At 36.6% G+C, this 15,649-nt stretch overlaps 1 protein-coding gene across 2 annotated transcripts; it reads left to right on the top strand.

The window, feature by feature from the left end:
• The first annotated feature begins 730 nt into the window (after positions 1–730).
• Positions 731–14,357, top strand: rfx5 (regulatory factor X, 5). Of its 2 annotated transcripts, none has more exons than XM_056479256.1 (10): positions 731–765; positions 2,013–2,160; positions 4,591–4,624; positions 4,852–4,934; positions 5,099–5,218; positions 5,356–5,475; positions 5,838–5,913; positions 6,015–6,213; positions 7,139–7,233; positions 8,511–14,357. In XM_056479256.1, the coding sequence occupies exons 2-10, from the start codon at positions 2,069–2,071 to the stop codon at positions 9,471–9,473; spliced, it is 1,782 nt and encodes a 593-aa protein (XP_056335231.1). In that variant the 5' UTR covers positions 731–765; positions 2,013–2,068; the 3' UTR covers positions 9,474–14,357. The 2 variants fall into 2 exon arrangements, with proteins under 2 accessions (XP_056335231.1, XP_056335232.1); XM_056479257.1 differs by lacking the exon at positions 731–765 and adding an exon at positions 1,279–1,730.
• The last annotated feature ends 1,292 nt before the right edge of the window (positions 14,358–15,649 follow it).

The raw sequence follows: 15,649 nt of genomic DNA, 5'->3' as shown, positions 1-15,649 counted from the left end.
ATCATATTAGGTTTCCTACTTGATGGGAGCTATTTAAATACATATGAATTTTGACCAAGATTTATAGTAAGTCATACTTAAAGAGATTTTGTTAGCTTACACCTGTTTCCACCATGATTATACTATAGACTGTAAAAGATAGGTTTATGGTTTATACGTTACAAGAATGTAAATAAATCATTGCGAATTCTAAATCATGTTATTGGCTTTTGAAAGAACAATAATATTTTAATTATTAAACAGCACACACCTCCATACTTCTTGTCCTTCCTGGATTTGAAAATGTATAATTCAATTTAATTTTAGGTTTCATGTGACAACTGAACTGCAATAAAGCAGCTAAAAATGTTTTCATTAGTCTAGAATTGAGCTAAGTGCTCTCGGTATATGAAAGTGAATGTCAGGACATGTTAATAAAACATTTATTATTACTACTACTACGGGGCTTTCACCAAACAAACGCATAATACACATTTCCTACATTTAAAATAAATTATCCATCATAGTTAATCAAACAAAAGTTGTTTATATTTCAAAGACAATGTTTACAAAAATTATAGTTCCTTGACAGAATATTAAAAAGATGCTCTTTTTGGGCGCATAAAACCATCGACCAATCAAATCGCTCTTTCATTCGGTATCCAAGTAGGATGACTCATTTCGGCCAACCAGCGTCGAGCTTTGCTTTGTAGTCAGGCAGACATAACACAGTCGTCCAATCACAAAATAAGCCGAGAGGGGATTTTTGCTCTATATTTGTCTCAGGTAGTTTCTTTTAAGATTATAAAATAAACGGTGCATTTATTTTGTATTTGAATGATATATTGCACTAGCTAAAGTTGTTACAATTACAATATGTGTAGAATATAAGAAAAACGGGTATTTTAAACGTAATAATCGAAGGTTTTCGAGGCGTACAGTTGTGGCTAGCTAGTTCTAGCAACAGACATTGGTAATGATATAAACGATAGCTAACGTATTATGCATACATATACAAAAAACAAAGTTGTTTTTATAAATAATGTAATTACATTATGAAATGTTGTGAAAAAGCTGATAATGTATTTTCGCTTTCGTTCTGTCGACGTCTCTTCGGCCTGTTCAAACTCAGGTTAGCGTGTTAGCTGCTATGTCATGCTTTCTTAAACTAGGCTTCGGTGAGGATAATTTCAAGGCATCACCGAGCATTTGCGTTTGAGGATTTAGTTAACTTGCGCTAAAACAAGCTTTTGGTCATAAATAACCAACGGCTTCGTCTAGTTTCTGGTTGGTTGGCCTTTCAATACGCCCACAAAGAGATACACATGGGTGTAATCAACCTGTGCATGTCTCTTATACGCTAAGAGTACAGTAGATTAAGTCATGCATTAAAGTGATCGGATTTGATCCTGATATCATGTTTACACCGGCTGAAAGCATCGGTTGCGATCTCCAATGGGCGCGTGTGTGCTGAATGTGAGGAAATGTCTGGACTGTGGCAGAAAAACAGCCCTGCAGTATTTGGGCATGGTCGCTATCCGATTGACCTGACAACAGTTTCATGAGTGGCTGTATTTTCGAAATGGGGGAAAATATCTTGGGCGTTTAGTCGTGGGAGAATTAGGCGCTTGCGTGGTTTTACTTCGTGTTTACAGTCTTGTCGCTGGTTTTGTAAACCTGGCCTAAATATACCAGTTTGTGGTGAAACTGGTGCTCAGTTTACAGACATGTGACGAACTGAATGTTTACCAGTAAGCAGATTTATGAGACCTATTTTGAACACATTAAAGAAATACTAGAAAATAATTGTGGTCTTTTAAAAAAGCTTAAGACTGCCAACACTATACAACTTATATTATTGACATTTATCTTAACTTACTTACAGGGCAATTGTGTAAGGCTATCCCTGTTTGCATGCAGGATAATGTCTTGATGAACCCTAACACTTTCTGCTTATCAGATTTTAATAAAAAGAAAAGAAAGTCAGCCTTAATCTAATGTGGAGCCGTACTAATATCTTCCTCATGTTCTAGAGCTTCAGGTCCTGGAGGCTTCTGAATGCAGTTTGACAGTTCAGAGTGTTTGAGACATGGCAGAAGATCAGTTAAAGGGAGATTCCTCGGCTGGGGAGGGAGAGACGGAGCCCAATACACTGCTGCAGAAGCTCAAGAGCAACATTTCGTAAGAACGATTCATTTTAACTCTGCTTTTAATGTGAAATTCATGGAATGAGCTCTTATTAAATCATTATTTCTTGAATATATGGATGAACCTGAGGGTAAGTTCACGAAGAAATTTTAATTCTGATATTTATTTACCCTCATGCTGTTCCTTAAACATACACATATTAATTTTGAGATAACAAAGAAAAAAAGTTAAGATATTTTCAATCAAATCTCAGGGATTTCTGACCCTCCCTAAAAAGTCTATTCACTTAAGGCTGTGTTTACATTTAATTAAATTAATTTTTATTTATATAGCACTTTTACAATAAAGATTTTGTGTCAAAGCAGCTTAATGTTGAAGTTCTAGTAGATTGAAACTGTCAGCCCAGTTTCAGAGTTGAAGTTCAGTTTAGTTCAGTTCAGTGTGGTTTAATTTACATGACAATGATCTATCCAAAACTGAAAAGATTTGCTTGCACTTAAAGAGTTTTACGTTTACATAACCGTCTTTTCAGAAGGATCCATGTTTAAACCATACCTGCCAACACTCCCGTTTTTCCCGGGAGTCTCCCGTATTTCAGACCCATCTCCCGCCCACCTCCCATATTGCTCTGCCTCCCAGAAAACTCCCAGAATTCCACCCCCACCCACTCCTCAGCTTTTTATGGTCAGTCCCCATGCACACCGAACCCACCACGCAACCATCTTCATACCTGCTTCCCAGTTTGCGCGCACCTTTACCCCAACTCTTCAGTTCACGCGCACAACCCCCCACACCAGGCTCTCCAGTTCACGCACCCCCCCACCCCCACACTCTTCACTTCAGACACCTTCACCCCCCCTCCACTATTCACTTCACGCGCACCACCGGATAAAATCTCCTGGATTTTATGATCCGAATGTTGGCAAATATGGTTTAAACCCCCATCGAAACCGTCAAAGTTCCTGTATTGCGTATGCCGTGCCAGTATTTGGTGCTGTCATCTGGTGTGTATGTAGAATTGGACATGTGTGTAAGACACATTTACTGTTGGTTGTCATGTGAAGTAAATTCGCACTTTAGCAAACACTTCAGCTAGAAAAACACTACCACATTCTCTGCTATTGTTGTGTGTTTGTTCACGCTTGGTTTTAATCTTGAGCTCTTTTCTAAATACATAGCAAGCGTGCACACGATGTCATAATATTCAAAGGCTCAAATTTTTGGGTGTTTACATAGACATGACAATGGGGACGTTATCATAAACTTTTACTTTGTAGCCTGTTTTCAGCTCTATTAATTTTCAGTCTCAAAACCACAATTGTTTAAATAAATGGGAAAAACATAAAATGTCCCCTCTTTTTAACTGAAAATGTTGTTGTGTAAGTGCAGGGTGTCGGCGGAGTCTTATAAAGTTTTACATTTAAAAAAAGCTCAATTTTAGGCTTTAAAAAGTCTCAAACTCACTGAAATATTAAGTTGTAGGTTATAAAACAGGTCTTAATTTTTCTTTGTCCTAGTAAAGTAGTATCCTATCGGGCCGACACAACTTTTTGTTTTGTATTTAAGTTTTTAATTAAAAAGAGATACAATTCAAAACAACTGTTAGACATGTTTACATAAATTTCTCCAAATTAAATTCCCTAATCAGGGAAAGACAACTAAAGAAACGCATCCCTTTACATAATCTTCAGTTAATACATAAACTATTTACAGAAGTAACTGTACAATTCTTAGCATTTAGCCCTGTATAAGTCTAAAATTTTATTCATGATGGTCTTAAAAGGGTCTTGAAAAGTCTTAAATTAGACTTGAAGAAACCTGCAGAAACCCTGAAGTGGCTCCAAAGACTCAGATGCTTCTAAATCATAGGTCTCAAAATTGATTCCTGGAGGGCCGCAGCTCTTCAGTTTTGCTCCAACCCTAATCAAACACAGCTGATCCAACTAATCAAGTTGTTCAAGACTACTAGAGACTGTTAAGCAGGTGTGAGTTGGAGCTGGTTGAAGTTAAACTATGCAGAGCTGCGGCCCTCCAGCAATTGAGTTTGAGACCAATGTTCTAAATGTTCGTAAAAAAATAAAAATCCATATAAATCGAGTATGTCTGCAGACTGAACTTTTTATAATGGTGATTTCACCATTTTCACGAAATTGCATTTTTGTCTTTGGCCTAATAGAATTGATAATGGTATCATTGAAAAGAAGAAATAAAACTTGTACATTTCAAATGTTTTTGATTTTATACAAAGCATTTATTCCAAAAATGAACAAAAGTCTAATGGGTTTGGAATAACATGAGGATAAGTAAATGATGACAGACTTTTTTGTCCAAAAATTGTTTAGAAAAAATAAATATATTTGCTATTAAGTTTGAAATTGCTTGTTGCACAGAATTATGCTAAGAAAAGGGAAAGTAAAGGGGCAGTGTTTCACATGAAAATCCCATCTTTTTATCTTTCCACAGTAAAAATGTGCAGGGGAAAGTGGACAAAATTTTGGTAAGTTTTTTAGAAGATAAAAAAATAATGACTTTGCATTTTGCTGAACTTTAATTTAATTTATTTGAAGTGGCTTTTATATGACCATTTTATTACCATCTATAATACAACTATTACAACTATAATATGAACACCAGAGAATCCTACATATACAGTGCCTTTACAATGCTTCTGAGCACATTTACATTTTAGTAATCACTTTCTCTATGTGAAATGTCTCCCCTTAGGAAGATGTACAGCGTTTTTCTGACAACGATAAGCTCTACCTTTATCTACAGCTACCCTCAGGTCCAAGTGCAGGAGAGAAGAGGTACACTTCATAAAATCACTCAAAAATTTGAGTTCATCTGAATAGTAAATTAAAGCATTTGATTTTAACTTTTAGTCCAATATTTAAATCACATCCAGTCAAGCTAGCTAGAAATAAAACAGACGTGACAGGAAATGCTATATGTGGCTCTCTGTGTTTACTAGTGGTGATTCAAACTCGGTCAACACAGCAGACCAACTTCACACCTGCAACTGGATCCGTAGCCATTTGGAAGAACATCCTGACACCTGCCTGCCTAAACAAGATGTTTACGAGACATACCGGTGAGGAATGACGTGCAGAAGAATCATTTTAGGGCTTTTATCTTAAGGCAACACATTATTATTTCCCCAATCAGGCATTTAAGGCTCATGTTTGCAGATTTTCAGAAAAATGCACCGATTACTTACTACCTTTACAGGAAACACTGTGACAACCTACAGCATCGGCCTCTGAGTGCAGCAAATTTTGGCAAAATCATTCGAGACATCTTCCCTAACATAAAAGCACGAAGACTGGGTGGTAGAGGACAGTCCAAATATCCTTTTTTGTCTCTTTATATATTATTTAATTAAATTTGTATAAAACAGACAAACCTTAAAATCTTCAAACATCTCTAAAACAGTCATAAACAGATCTATTTCATGAAAATACACAACTTATCAAGAGTTTTATGTACATTTGAGCATTTTAGATGGATTTCTGCACTTTAATCGTACACTTTATTATGTTATTATCATTTTTTTTTCTGATTTGGTTTAAAGAGGTAGTTAGAAGTCTCAATGATTTTTTCATTCCATACTTTAAATTACACTGAGTTCAAACCAAGTGTCTCTTTTATTGTGTTTATTTGTTGAAATCTACTGCACTGTGCATGTCCCTTGACATAATTGCCTGCACATACTGCTATAGTGGGATACGTCGAAAAACTGTGCTCAACATGCCATTACTACCCAACTTGGACCTCAAAAATGACCCGGTATGATTGTCTTTCTAATACTGCATTTTTGAGTTGCATCCTTTCACCACATTAAAATAATCAGTATTGCATTATAAAACATATATATGTGCCACCTCCAGTCTGAACTGACAGAACTGGTGCAAACCTACAAGCAAGAGGTGACTGAAGCAGCCTGCGAGCTCATCTGTGATTGGGCCCAGAAGATCCTGAAGCGCTCTTTTGACACGGTGGTAGAAATCGCACGATTCCTCGTACAAGAGCACATTGTGAACCCACGCTGCAGCCAAGCCGAGCTCGTCACCTCAGCTGCACTGGCAGGTACGATGTGGTAAATTGTAAGATATAGGGTATCCGCGGATCTTTAAAAGTCCTAAATTCTGTAGTATAAAGACCATATAAGACCTTAATAATGTCCTAAATCTACATTTCAAAGGCCTAAAGAAGATTTTGTTTCCATCTGTCACCAAGATCAAAATAGGCAGAACCCAATAAAATGAACTCTCGGATGGTAACTAATAATCTATATATAATAACTATTGTGTGATTTATTTTTTATTTATTAATTTTTTTTGCAAATTCGAAACGATACTACACATTTGGTCTTAAATTTTATTCTGTGTGGTATTAAAAAGGTCTTAAAAATATAAATCTTAAGGCTGATTTATACTTCTGCGTCAAGAGCACACTTGTGGTCCGGTGCAGCCTATACAGAGTCGCAGACCCCTCGCGATGGCTGCCGCTGACACGCACCTCTCAAAAAAATTTAACTACACATCGCAACGATGCATAGCGCAAACTCTGATTGGTCGGCTCATAGCTATGCCGAGTGTGGGTGGTACTGAGAGCCGCGAGCCCAATGGAGCGATTGTTTACAAGGGATACACAGATGTTTTGTGTTTACCTTATGATTAAAGTTGATGCACGTCTACCGGTTCCCGCCTCTGAATGAGTGAATTTTAGCTACTTGTAGCGTTCAGAAAAAACAAAACAAATGCAAAGAAAGGCTATACAGAGGATCATAACATAACCTACTGCCAGCTAGCGTTTCGGAAGTGTTATCGCAGAGCAACACAAACAGCATGCAGAGGTATAAATGCATAGCTTGCGCTGTGGGTCATGTCGATCACTTGACGCAGAAGTATAAACCAGCCTTCAGGGCCCTGCAGATACCCTGAGATCACATCATGTTTTACTGTGGTCATGTTGGTGTGAAGCTAATTATTATATATATTTTTTTAAATAGGCGGACCCTCGAAACCTCATAAGGTAATCAAAAAGATTCCTGCAACATCTCGAGCAGCTGGAGCAGAGGAAGATGGTGGCAGTGTGGAAAATAAGGTATTACTGGTGTGTGTGTGTGTGTGTATGTGTGTTTTATATTAATATATATATATATATATATATATATATATATATATATATATATATATATATATATATATATATATATATATATATATATATATATATATATATATATATCAAAATCAGTTTTAATTTAAATGTTCCTTCTCCATAAAAAAAAAAACAAAAAAAAAAAAAAGCAAAATTATTAAAATAACTACAATAAATTCACCCCAGTCATTCAAATTGGAATTCAGATATATTTGTATAATGGTTATAAATTCATTCTATCACTCTGTAGTTACCCTATTATAACTTTTTCTTAAAACAGTACAAAAACTAACCGAAAATATGAAAGAAGTATGATTAATATAATATTATAAATGACAAATATCCCAGAGAGTCAACATATCACAAATATATTGACTCTCTGGGGATATTTATAATTTATATTATTATATTTATCACTTATGTAGTATTTTGCATAACTGATAATGTCTCAGACAGTTGATATCTAACATATTTGTGCTTTTTCCCTGCTTCCATTTAAGACTTCAGTGTCGTAATTCACAAAAAATACAGCAAATAATTAAAAATCATGATTTAATCATCATTTATTGGTTTATTTGTAGGTAGTATGTCATTTAATGAAATATTTTCCAGTCAGCTGACAGTTACCACAAAATAAATCCCTTGAAGGCATCCTGATTATTATATTAGCAGAGGTGCATACTGAAAATGATAAATGGTACAGTATGATGCTTTCTTTGACTTTCTGTATTGTCCACAAGTGGAAATTTATCACATAACTAAATCAGCAATCACATCACGTATATCACAAAAAAGAAAGCAACACAAATGTATACAATATCATCGCATAAATCACATTAAAAACTCTTATTAATCTTAATTAACCCTATTCATACTTAAAACCCAGTGTTTCAAATTCTAATGGCAGTCGGCACAAATGACATTTGATACACGTTTTTCTTTACTTGAGGTTGGCTAAAACGTCTCTTTGATGGCAAAAGCTGCCATTTTATATTTAGGGGGTGGGATAAATCTTCAATAATGCTGCTTTCTGTTTAATTGTCATAAGATAAACTTCATTTAGTTGTCTTTGTGCTTTACCTACAATTGCACTTGCACAATTTGTACTATTTGACACACTTTTTGCTTTTCTTTAACTGGCAACAGTCAAAACCGTGCAATCATGTTAAAACTCACAACACTTTCGACCAAAGTCTTATGTACCGTCTCCCTTTTGGCAGCAAAAAGAGAAAGACGGTATGGAGCAGCCGCCATCCAATAAGCAGCAGGTCAGTGATAAACCACCCAACAAGGTGGAGTCGGCTCGAGTGGAGGCCTATATGAAGAAACTGCCCCAGCTTCTTCCTAGAGGCACCGTTCCAGAGAAAACCTCCCCACCGTGTCTCGCGCCAGCTGATTCAGGCAGCGTTCAAGTCACTTTGCCCATAACCGTCACTACAATACCCTCTCAGTCAGGCGGAACCGTCCCAGTTATGGTCCCAGTTATACTACCATCAGCCGTAAGTCTGTCCTACCCCGAATGTGAGAAAACATCAGTCACGGTCACCACTTCTTCAGCACCGACCCCGGTGGTTCAAAGAGCGCGACCGGCAGCTCCCAAAAGGGCACCTGATCCCTCCACCTCAGTGTCAGCCTCCGGCGTTGTTCTGAAACGCAAAAGAGGACGACCCAGAAAACAAAGACCGGAAGATCTTTTATCACAACTACAGTCGCCTCCAATCTCAACCCCAAATCCAGCTTTGCTCACAAGAGGCGTGATCCAAAAGGCCTTGCCTTCCTGCCCTCCCGCCGTTCCTTCACAGCTCGTCGAAATCGTCATCCAGGACCAGCAGAGTCTGATGCTCAGCCAACTTCCAACCATCCAGGAGGTGTCAGACGTGGAGCATCGAAGCGTAGTGGTGCAGTGTCACTCTGCCCCAGAAGCTGAGAAGCAGCAGTCCGTCCTGCTCATGCAAGGGCCAAACCAACTCAATTACGAGCAGGGCCGGAGGATGGTCATCCAGCGTGCGCCGCTATCCAGAGAAGGAAGGCCTGCTCCTATAGAAGTGCCGCAGTCTGCAATCACATACCTCCCGCCGGCGACATTACTAGAGGATCGAGGAGAAGTCGAAATCACTCTGACTCCTGTGGAGCCACAGGACGATTCCATGCCCCTAAAAACCCTTAAACCAGAGGACCCGTAACGGCAGCACACGAGTGTCTCCGAGATCTCAGCGGGCAATGCCTTTCCACTGCTTCTGTGAATGGCATGCTAGCTTGTCGTCAAACTGAGGCGTGTACCATCTTGGCTGAGCTTGATCGGGTATGTTTGCTTTGTGTAAAAATGGTGTATAGAAGTACAACCTTTCATCGTTGCCTTCAAACAGCAACTACACTCATATTTTCATGAACATAAAAACGTACGTGAATTCCTGAAGAGTGCTTTTAAAGAGATTATCCAATTTAAGTGACCTAAGCCTAATGTTTTGACTGTTTTGATCAGAATTTCAGCGCAGCACACAGATATGCTCATAAATTACAGTCCAATCTGGTCTAGCTCAGTTATAAGCATCTTTAAAAAAAAGATTATTGGTCATTAGAGTTAGAAGAACTGCGTTTGTCATCATGTTTAGTGCCATAAAAGGGCAGTCGATCTTTTATTGCGCTGACCGTCTTTGCATGTTTGTGTTTGTGAACATGAATCGAGACTTTTGAGTGTGTTTTCTAGCTGTTCAGATGACAAAGAGTGGTATTACGGGTTTGCAACTTCGGGGTTCTGAAGTCCCCTTTTCACCCAATGATTGGGTCAATAGTTGCGTGGTCAGTTTTTTTTCCATTGCAAATGGATAGAGATAAACAAAGCATCGAAATTATTACATCCAGTTGCTGTTGCAAAAGTTGAGAAGACACTACTGGCTCAAATTGTGCACAATGTAGGTGGATGGAAAAACAAAGACCTCCTAAGTCCCTTTAAATATGCAAATGAGGCTATGATTTTGGGATTTCTCTCTCAAACCCCTCCCCGCGTTCAGGTCTGTCCAGTCGTTCTCTTACAGCAACGTAATTTAGCACTTAAGAGATGTAAATAATTTATCTGTGAGCCCAGAGGAATATCTTCGAACATACCAGAACTAATTTTATTTTCCATATGTATAGCCGTCGTCACTATATTGCTACTTTGAAATATAATACGTATTATTAGTTGCTAGTAAAGTGTGCGCTGTCACCCTAAAAGCATGTGCAAAAACTAAATTAGAAGTTGAGATGTTAAATTGCTGAAATCTGATTATATTATTTGATTTCAAACCGAAATATTTACTAATTATTTATTTATGCAAATTTTACAAAGCTTGAGCCACAAAGGCCTGTTGTTGTGCTGTTATCTTGCCTTTAAGGACAGTTTTGCTGTTTTATAGCCTTAAAATACTACACTGAAATAATAGAATGTTTCTAGTAGTTTGAGTTTCAGATATTTCACTTGATCTTAGCCCCCAAATATTGTAGCTTTACCATTTGTTAATTTGAATAATTATGATTTTTATTTAAAATCAAATAATGAGTGAAAAAAGAATTGTAGCAGCTTTACTCGATATTGTTTTATTGTGCTATTGAAAGGCAAAAAAAAAAGATATCGGCTCAACAAAAGGTTGTTGATGGTTTAAAGAGGTTTATTAGGCTCTTAATTAGCCACTCCAATTATTATGTATGAAGAGATTTGGAGTCAGATGCTGTTATTTATTCAGATGTTGTAGTAATATATGTGAGATGGGAAAAGAGTAGACTAGTGATAGTTTTACTATGGAGTAATGGTGCTTTAAAAAAGCGAAACGGGTTAAACTAACAACACAAATGATTGTGAATTCACATCGCAGCGATTTCACCAATCAGCAGTTTGACTGCACCCAATGTCCGCTGCTAACTGGTGCTGATTCTGGGTAAATTTACTACGGTACAATGGTTGTGAAATGGCAACTGGCTGTTAAACAGCCTGCTAGCTTTGCGTTAGCATAAAATATATTTAGGCTTGTGAAATAACGTGCTATATATATATGTCATGTTTAATTTTAAATAAACACGGCTGCTCGATTTACTCAAGGTGAGACGTCTAACCAAATTTGATGAAATAATAACATATAACAATAGGAGCTTTTATTTTGTATATTGTCAAACTGGTAGGGTATGTTATGGAAGCTTGTTTTTGACCACAGAACATAGTTTTTAAATAATAATAATAATAATAATAATTCCTTACATTTATCTAGCGAATTTCTTTACACATTGGGAGGAATTTCCTCATCCACCACTAGTGTGCAGCATCCACCTGGATAATGCAACGGCAGCCATATTGCGCCAGACCGCACACCAGCTGATTAGTGGAGAGGTGACAGAGCCAATTATGGTATGAGGATGTTTAGGAGGCCAGTGGGGAAATTTGGCCAGGATGCCGGGGTTAAACCCCTATTCTTTTTTTTTTTTTTTGAAGGACATCCTGGGATGTTTAATGACCACAGAGAGTCGGGACCTCAGTTTAACATCTCATCCGAAAGATGGCGCTCACTGGGCAGTATAGAGTCCCCATCAATATACTGGGGTGCTAGGACTCACACAGACCGCAGGTTGAGCGCCCCTACTGGTCTCACTAACACCTCTTCCGGTAGCAACCTAGCTTTCCCATGTGTTCTCTCATCCAGGTACTGAGCTGGTGCAGCTCTGCTTAGCTTCAGTGGGCAACCATGTGAGATAGCTGCCGGTCGATTTTTAAATGTTTATCTGGGGTTTTTAATCACACAATTTATACTTTTCTTCTCAAAAAATGTATACATTACATTAGATTTAGATAAAAAAACGCACTATAAATTTACAAATAATAAAATCACGGTTCTAAAACTCAGTTCTGAGAGGAACGAATAAGTGAAAATTGTTTCATAATTGTGAGATTTAAAAAAAAATAGAAAACCAAAAATACAGCCAAAAATGTATATCAAGTTAGAATTACAAGATGATAACTTGTGTTTCTGTGAAAAAGCTTGAATTGTCAGATATGAACTTAGATTTGTAAAAGGCAAAATTTGAAAAGGTATATAAAATCGCAATTGTAATTTCGCAAGGTCACAATTTTGACAAAGTAATTAGATAAAATAAAATTAGATTTTACAGGTAAAAAAGGGGGTACAATTTCATATAAACAAAGTTTATATTTCCAATTTAGTTTTTTTTTTCAGACTTGTGAGTTTATCTTGCAATTCAGATTTGTTTTTGCTGTTGTCCGAATTGTCAAAGAAAAAAAAAAAACGTTTTAATTCCATATTTGTTTTCCTGTGGTGCAAATGGGCTTCCATACCCAGTACCTTTTTTTTGAATGTGTGTGTTTATTATTATTTTTTTTACCATAAGTAATCATTGTTAAAGGTATAGTTCACCAAAAAAGGAAAAATATTTGCTGAAAATTTGCATTCCAAGATCTATATAAGATTCTTTGCAGTGAGAATAAAAAACCAACACAATAATCCAAAAGCAACTCAGAGAAACAAAGCCATCATAATTCATTTTAACTTAAAACCTTTGCTTCTGGCCATCCGTAACAGTCCATAATCCATAACTCTTCATGCAATCTCCTGTTGTCCTCTCACGTCACAATCCACAGATAAATTCTGAGCTGTTTTGGTGGTTTATCTGTGTATATTTCTTTTCTGATTTAGACAAGACAAAGCAGTGTTTGGTATATTTTAGCCCAAAGCTACAGGCTGAAGTTTAAAACATCCAGTCAAACATGCAGCTTTTCAATGCGGAAAACATCAATTTAGTAGACTAGAGTTTTGTGGATTATTGCGTAAATTCATTATGTTTTAATGCTAATACCAAATTTCTTTAGATCTGTTCTATTAGAGAAACAAACGCACATCTTGGCTGGACAAATATTCATTTTATGGTGAACTACACCTCTAAAATCAGCGTACAGTTCTAATACTCTGCCTCATTTGCTCTTCAGAGAATTGAATACTGAAATATGAATCATAATATCCTGACAACAGCAGTTCTAAATGCTGCATAATAACAAAACATTGACAAAAAGCATAAATAAAAGTCATTCACTTCATTAAAAAATGAAAAAAAGACTAAACAATGGGACTTTAGAGTAATATATTTCTGAAAGATCGCATAATAATCGAGGAATGAGCGTAAATAATCACATTTAAAGCAGCAAAGAACTTTTTATACCAGAAAAGTGATTGAAAGATTTCATGCGAAAACTTTTGGGAATACTCGTATCCGTTGACAGACGATCTTGTTTTCTGACACAGTGTCACACGCCACAGAAATGTAACATGTTCAGTACAACATAGTGCCTCATACAAACCACTGTGCTCTGTAAATATCCATTTTCTTTCATTATTTATAAGGTTGTGATTTCGCTCTGAAGCACCGAGTGGATTGTTTGCTTTCAAGGCTCTTAAAACTGTTGCCCTCAAAACACAAACAAAAAAGAGAAAAGGAAAACCAAAATGACAAGGTGTGGCGATTGTGTGTTGTAATTACCCATCAGTGTTGGTAATTCTTACGTTTCATTGTGAAAACGTGTTTAGCACATTAACTTCTCACCGAGTCATGTTCAATCGTTCAGTAGTCGCGTTTTTTTCTTCGTTGTGCGTGTCGGTAGTATGCCATTTTTTCCGATCCCAATTGACATCTAACATGTCTGACGTTTCGATCTTCTTTTTTGTTAGTCGGTCCATGCATGGTTTGTGTATTGAATTTGAGTTTTATTTCGAAAGGATCCGATATATTCGTTTGGAGTTGCGCAGATTCTTTTGACAGCATTTGAACCCTGGTGTTTGTCTTGCACTTTATTTTCTCAACGGAAAGCACACAGGGGGAGAACAAGACGAAATGCAGCACCTTGTATGTTGTTCGTTTTTTTTGTACTTATAAAGTCCTCTCTTTGAAAACGTTTCCTTTTTTTATTTCATGTGTTTTTTTCCATGTTTTAACTGTATAATTAGACATCTTCCATATATATAAATATATAAAAAAATGAAATTATCTCTGACTGTGAGCACATTTTCATAAATCAGCACTAATAAACAATATGTATGATGTGTTTCTTTATGTCGTGTGTTTGTGAACTACTCGTTTATTTTTATTTACAATTGTGTTTAAAAGGCACTTAAACCTAAGATTTCGTTATTCAATGTTAGTTCATTTGTTTACTAACATGAATAATCAAATAACCATAGATATATTACAGTATTTATTCATTTTTGTTTACATTAGTTGATGAAAATGAAGTAGTTTATCGTTAGTTCTGGTTGAACTCGATGTAAAATCTAAATTTACAATGTTTTAATTTGCTTGTGTACATTGTTAGTCTTAAGCCGCCTTTCCACTGCATATGACATTCAGAAACGACTGTCGAAATACGCCCCCTTGTGGCAGTCGTAGAGAATTTTCTGTTTTGTCATGGGAGAGAAGCTGATTCTCATGGCGTCTGTAATAAAGGAGGGCAAAAGCAAGAACTTTTATTCTCCATGCGTTCACTGTGGTTGAGTGAATGACTACTAGAAATTCATAGACTGCAAAAATTTTGGAGGGAATGTGGACAAAGCATTAAAAATTTAATTTTTATTTATGAATAGAGATGTGTTTTTTTACAATATAGACTTTTTCTGATTCCAAAAGTAACAAAAAACAAATAATAATTCTCATCTCGCGCGCACACAGACCTGATTGGACAACACCGGAATACATCACATCCAGTCAGTCGCTTACAGTCTAGTCGCAGAAGTTCTAATATTTTAATGGATCCGCCAGCCTGATTTTACGAGGAAACGTAACTATTTTTCGTTTTGTCAGTTTAGTGACTAATTTGTACAATTTTTTTTGAGTTTAGTCGTATGAAAATGTACGATTTAAAAAAAAGATGCGTGGCACCAAACCCGATCCCTAAACCCAACCGTCATTGGGGGATAAGCAAATCGTACTTAATTGTATGAATGAGATCGTATGATTTTATACGAATTAGCCACTAAATCAAAAAGTTATGAATTGCCATGGGTGAGAATTCTCTGCATATAAAGATGATCTGAACTCCACGCAGCTCCAGAACTACTCTCCATTGGAAATGAATGACTTCCTATTTGTCGCTTGTCATGTACAGTAAAAAGGCAGCTTTAAGCTGACCAATTAATCTTTGCAAGTTAGTCCACTGAAAACAAAATCAGTTTGTTTTGGTAATCAATCAAATATCTGATTATTTGCCTTCATTCTGGAAAGGCAGCCATTTTCTGATGACATCGAAATTGGCGGATTGGATGAAATATGCTCAGCCACACCCCACCCACTACTCAAAATTCTGTTTCAGTTGGACTCACAATAAATGATG

This window comes from Danio aesculapii, chromosome 19, assembly GCF_903798145.1.
Source record: "Danio aesculapii chromosome 19, fDanAes4.1, whole genome shotgun sequence".
NCBI classification, from domain to species: domain Eukaryota; kingdom Metazoa; phylum Chordata; class Actinopteri; order Cypriniformes; family Danionidae; genus Danio; species Danio aesculapii.
The sequence above is the reverse complement of the archived record's forward strand: the minus strand, read 5'-3'. Positions and strand labels throughout refer to the sequence as shown.

Coding starts and splice junctions, on each gene's coding strand:
- rfx5 (XM_056479256.1), top strand. CDS start 2,069: ATGGCAGAAGATCAGTTAAAGGGAGATTCCTCGGCTGGGGAGGGAGAG. Junction 6,214..7,138: donor CACCTCAGCTGCACTGGCAG/GTACGATGTGGT, acceptor TTTTTTAAATAG/GCGGACCCTCGAAACCTCAT. Junction 7,234..8,510: donor GTGGCAGTGTGGAAAATAAG/GTATTACTGGTG, acceptor CCCTTTTGGCAG/CAAAAAGAGAAAGACGGTAT.